At 33.0% G+C, this 5164-nt stretch overlaps 1 protein-coding gene across 2 annotated transcripts; it reads left to right on the plus strand.

Moving 5' to 3' along the window:
• The first annotated feature begins 1325 nt into the window (after positions 1-1325).
• On the plus strand, positions 1326-4848 carry LOC126732891 (uncharacterized protein At5g50100, chloroplastic-like). Of its 2 annotated transcripts, XM_050435944.1 has the most exons (9): positions 1326-1547; positions 1942-2081; positions 2207-2314; positions 2503-2589; positions 2672-2728; positions 3456-3521; positions 3658-3718; positions 4186-4232; positions 4314-4848. In XM_050435944.1, exons 1-9 carry the CDS (start codon positions 1391-1393, stop codon positions 4350-4352), a joined length of 762 nt encoding a protein of 253 aa, XP_050291901.1. In that variant the 5' UTR covers positions 1326-1390; the 3' UTR covers positions 4353-4848. The 2 variants fall into 2 exon arrangements, with proteins under 2 accessions (XP_050291901.1, XP_050291902.1); XM_050435945.1 differs by lacking the exon at positions 2503-2589 and having other exon boundaries at positions 1328-1547.
• Positions 4849-5164: the final 316 nt, after the last annotated feature.

The raw sequence follows: 5164 nt of genomic DNA on the forward strand, positions 1-5164 counted from the left end.
GAAAGAATCGAAGTTCATACAATAAAACTTACAAGCCCCCACGCTCGACTTCTTATTGCTACCCACTAGTAGAACTTACTGACACGACCACGTGCAAGCTCCGAATCCACGGACTCCTTCTTTCTTGGATTCACCATCAGATACAAGCACACCCGCTTATGTTTTCTTCAAGTTTCAATGGCAGCAACTGAGTTGATCATCAAGGTGTAAATAAAATCTCCTCCTTGAAAACCCTAAGTTTGTGTAAAGGAAAGCTCCTCTAGATCTCACAAGAGATTTACATAAATAGCAATATGAGTAACACTAAAACGTGGCTAGGGTTTGCCTTTTATACTTAGGACAAATTAGAAAACCCTAAACGTTTTAAACAACTAGGGCTAAGTTGGAAATCTGCAGAAAAACGCATTCTACCCGAGATTTGATCGATCGAGCCTAACCTTCGATCGATCGAGCTAGGCCAGAATGCACAGTAACTTCTGCATTAGCTCGATTCCAACTTTATATAAAATATACAACTTTGAGCAAGAATAAAACACTTCTAAACACATTGTTTTGATCATGGTTTGCCAACAATATACGTTAGAGTTCTAAATATATAAATACCTAAGTCTTTAGAACCTAACAATTTAATTATTTAATTATTATTTTAACACTTCCCTTCACAAACTCAGGAAAAAAAAACTCTTATGTTGTGTGGACATAAACTTCCCATTAATGAGTGAGATCCAACACATAAAATTTCTTAAAATTTTAAACTGAAGATAAAGTGGAACATAGTTTGAACGGTTGGGTTATTTACTTTGACATTATTATAAATTATTACTTATCTTAATAAAATAAAAAGTGTTACATCTACAATATTTTTATAACATTTTTACAATAAATCATAAGTAGTAAGTTGTTATTAGTTCTAATTTGAATTTACAATTTAAATTATTTTTTACCAGCCCATAACATTTAATAACAATCAACTGCTTATAATTAATTTTAAAAATATTGTAAAAATATTGTCGACACAGTATTTCTCTAATAAGATTATCAATTTGATCAAAATAATAAATACTACTGGCATTTTGGATTAGTCAAGAGAATTCAGTATTAAGATGTTTTATCCTAATAATAGGGGGTAAAGCAAATGTTGTAATTCAAAAATCAAACTTTTGTCATATATCTAAAATTTTTAATTAAAAAAAAAAAAAAACCCTTTGGTTCTACTTTCCGAACGTAGTGGACGATTGGAGGCCAAATAGGCAAGTATTCTTTGAGTGAAGCCCGCGTTGCCACGTGTATGAAAAAGCAGTTATGAACATCACCAACGTTGGATTTAAGGAAACGAAACAAAACACCGAACCCTTCAAAATTCAAGAGCTGATTTTTAAGAAAAGAAGCAATGGCATTGAGAGGAGCTGTTGCCACAGCTTGTAACGTTGGAGGAAGACACAGAAACCCATCTCTCCTATCAATTCCTCACTATCTTAAACTCAAATTCCATTACCCTCCTTCACATGCTCTCCATAGAGTCACAGCTTTTCCAATATACCAACCCGGTGATGAGTCTCTATCTCTGTTCTCTATTTTCATCTTTCAAAGCTTACTTGGTTCTTTCAGTTTGTATAGAAACAATAAAAAGCAATTCTCATTGAAAGCCAAGTTTTGGGTTTCATTTTCTAATGGTATTTTAATGTTTTTCTTAAAGAGAATATGACTTTGGACATGATAGAATGGCAAAAAAGAACTTATGTGACCGACCCTTATTAGTTTGTTGAGGGTTTGTAGGATAGCCAGCTCCCACTTTGTTGTTATTGTTGTTGTAAATGGTTTTCCTTCATTATTTGATAGAATAGAACCATTTTAGGTGGAAACTAATTTAACAATTTTGATCAGTGACAATAATAATTGAAGCAAGTTTTGCTGGTTGTTGTGCTATTTAAATTTATGCAGGACTTAAATATCCAATCCGCGCAATAAGCAAGGCTACTGTGGATCCCTTAACACCCAAGAAAGAAGATGAAGAACAATCTCCTCAGAATTGGACAATTAAAATGTTATATGATGGGGACTGCCCGCTTTGCATGCGTGAGGTCTGTCTTCAATGACCTTTTTTTTGCATTTCTTCAAGAACACACCTGATTTGTGTCTAAAATGTGTTAAGTTGTGAATTTGGTCATTTTAAATATTTGATGTGTTTAAGTTCATTATATGTCAGGTTAACATGCTCAGGGAGAGGAATAAGAACTATGGTACGATCAAATTTGTTGATATAAGTTCTAATGAATACTCTCCAGAGGAAAATCAAGGCCTAGACTACAAATCTGTATGTTCCAAACAATGCTGAAATTTGTAGTATACACGGCTTGTTGGTCGAAGAGGGCTTGATAAGATCTGTGATAAGAAGTAGAAAATGAAGTATATAAGTGACAGTAACACTACCTGCTAGTCATATCCAATATGACTTCAAAGACTAATTTACTCTTTTTTTTGGTGGCTCTTATGGATCATTAGAAATTTCCTGAAAAATCCAGGTTAAATCATTTGGCTCTATGCTTTGGCCATGGGAAAGTAAATGATAACTTTGTAAAATACTTAATGGTATGCTACAATACAAATTTTAGAGCATCTCTGTGTCTGATTTATTGCAATACAGTGATGAAGTTCTGTTTTTTTTGTTTAGGTAATGGGAAGGATTCATGCCATCCTCTCTGATGGAACTGTAGTCACTAATGTTGAAGTACACCACATTTCCTACCCTTTCATTTTTCCTATGATTGTATTTTTGCAGTGTTTGCTCTTCTCATTTCACGTTTTACTTTTATTTCCAAATTTCGACCAAATATAAATTCACTTTCTTTTATTTATCTATGTGTATGTGAGTAGCTTATCAAAAAAAAAAAAAAAAGTGTATGTGAGTAAGCATGCATGTGTGCGTGTCATCTATGTGAATATGTATATACTTGTGTTACAATGGTCCAACCTGTGGAATATATAAGAATAAGGGGGGATAGAAAACACCATCGATCAATAGGTTTGGAAACTTCAACTAAGGCTATTCCATTACTAGAATCAATTAGTACAAGTTCAAGATCATAAAACTTTGAATCTAATAAGTGTTCTAGACAATCACTAACTGTTCAAATATCTAAACTCTAAAGGAGGCCAAAGTGCAACCTAGGATGTGGAACTGTGATCACCACCATGATTCTATCATTTTACCAACGCTTGCATGGAAAGTTTATTGGGTCCTATTGTAGGCACATGGACAATGTTTTTCTCTAAGCCAATTTCCTTCTCTCTCTCCTTTGCAATTCAATAGTAAATGGTCTGGGACACATTTGGAATTCTTTAGATACACAATCTATTTGAAGAAGATGGCTAAAGAACTCTGTAAAGACGTTACTTTAAGTTGCCACTGCTTTTTTTTTCTAACATTCTCATTCCTGCATATGACAACTTTACAGGCATTTAGAAGACTATATGAACAAGTTGGTCTTGGTTGGGTTTATGCCATTACCAAATATGAACCTGTAAGTTTCTTTGTAACTAATTTTACTTGTAGTTCATTCCAAATGCTACCATTCTCTAGACGCATAGGGTTGTGGATGATGCTCCCTTGTCTTTTCGTCATTATTTGTTCTAAATATAACAATATGCATTTAACAGATTGCAACAATAACTGATTCTATATATGGTGTTTGGGCTAAATATCGTCTTCAAATCACAGGTAAATTCATGTTGCATAAACAATTTTATGTTATGACTCCTTCAAAGTTCTCAAGCAGTCATGCCTTCTTTGCTTTAGTTAAAAAAGTCTTGCTATAGCTGATTTTTTTCCCCTGGATATTACGTATTATAATAGAGTAGCACTAGCCTTGTGATCCACACACCCAATTTAGTGACTCTTTTAATTGTTGTGATAAGGAATTATTTCTTTTGATAATCATTATATTGTCCACTTATAGAAAACCATATCATTTGGATTTATTTGCTCTATGAAAAAATATCTCTGCAATTTTTAACTTCTCTTTATGCACATTTTCAAAATCAAACTGAGCCTGCAACATACTTCACTGGAAGCTCATGAAACTTGCTTTGAAAACTAACTACATTGATGACTAATATGACTTTGCTCTGCTCAATCAAATTATTAACTTATAAATATTTGATGCAAACTTATTTGCTTTTGTCCAGGCCGGCCACCTTTAGAAGACATTTTGGAATTACGAAAGAAAAATAAGGTTTGTATACCACTTTGCAGGGATTAGCATATTTGAGGTATACGATACTGATTCATGTTAGATGTTCTGTTTTCAATGCAGGATGAAGTATGTAATGACAAAAATTCATGTAAGAAGTGAACTTGCTTGATAATTGCAAGAAATCAGAGCTTTCCAGGTTTGCTCTTCATCTGCTTACATATATGATCTTAAAAAAGAGCTGTATGTGAGCTCATAGCCAGAACTTGTAACAAGAAAAAGAGGTGTGGCAATTCATATGCTTTTTTCAATTAATTTTAGTCATCAAATAGTATAGTGATTTGATGCTTTTGTAATGCATAATGATGTGACAATTCACTTTTGTTGGATGGGAAATGGGGGATAATCAAGAATCCCCACTTTAGAATTAGTAAATTAGAGCTTTTGCTTATTTTATTAAGCTAGTTTCCACTTTGAACTGCTAGTGGTTGATAACTTGATATGGATTATTCTGAAAAGATGAGTCTAGGGAGGTCTAGTCGTTCATGGCAATTAGTTTTTGTCTGTATATAAGGTTTGACAGTCTGATTGATTCTCAAACTTCACAATTGAGTCACTCAAAGAAGTTTGTCATAATTTTATGCTCTAATTTTAGTTCTTTCTCAGTTTTACTTCAATGAAAATTAGCTCCAAAATTTGTCTTAATATAACCATTAACAATCATAAAATGTATTTCTTTTTCCAGACGAATAACTCATTTGCGATTCTTTCTTCTTAATTTCTTTAATTTTGTCCTATAGTCCTACTGCATACAATTGGGAAAAGAACTCCCCCCACCCACCAAAATAGAAGAAAAACAAATTTGAATAAAGAAAAAAAGAAAAGAAAAGAAAAAAAAAGAGGTCTTTTTTGGGGAGTTATATTCATTATGCACACAGATAAATAAATAAAAGACTCAATAACTCCTAAACCAT

Source organism: Quercus robur, chromosome 6, assembly GCF_932294415.1.
Source record: "Quercus robur chromosome 6, dhQueRobu3.1, whole genome shotgun sequence".
Lineage (NCBI taxonomy): Eukaryota > Viridiplantae > Streptophyta > Magnoliopsida > Fagales > Fagaceae > Quercus > Quercus robur.

Bases quoted from the DNA above. Each gene is read 5' to 3' on its own strand.
- LOC126732891 (XM_050435944.1), top strand. From the start codon at position 1,391: ATGGCATTGAGAGGAGCTGTTGCCACAGCTTGTAACGTTGGAGGAAGA. The intron at 1,548-1,941 runs GTGATGAGTCTC...AAATTTATGCAG, and splicing joins TTTTCCAATATACCAACCCG to GACTTAAATATCCAATCCGC. The intron at 2,729-3,455 runs GTACACCACATT...ACAACTTTACAG, and splicing joins CTGTAGTCACTAATGTTGAA to GCATTTAGAAGACTATATGA.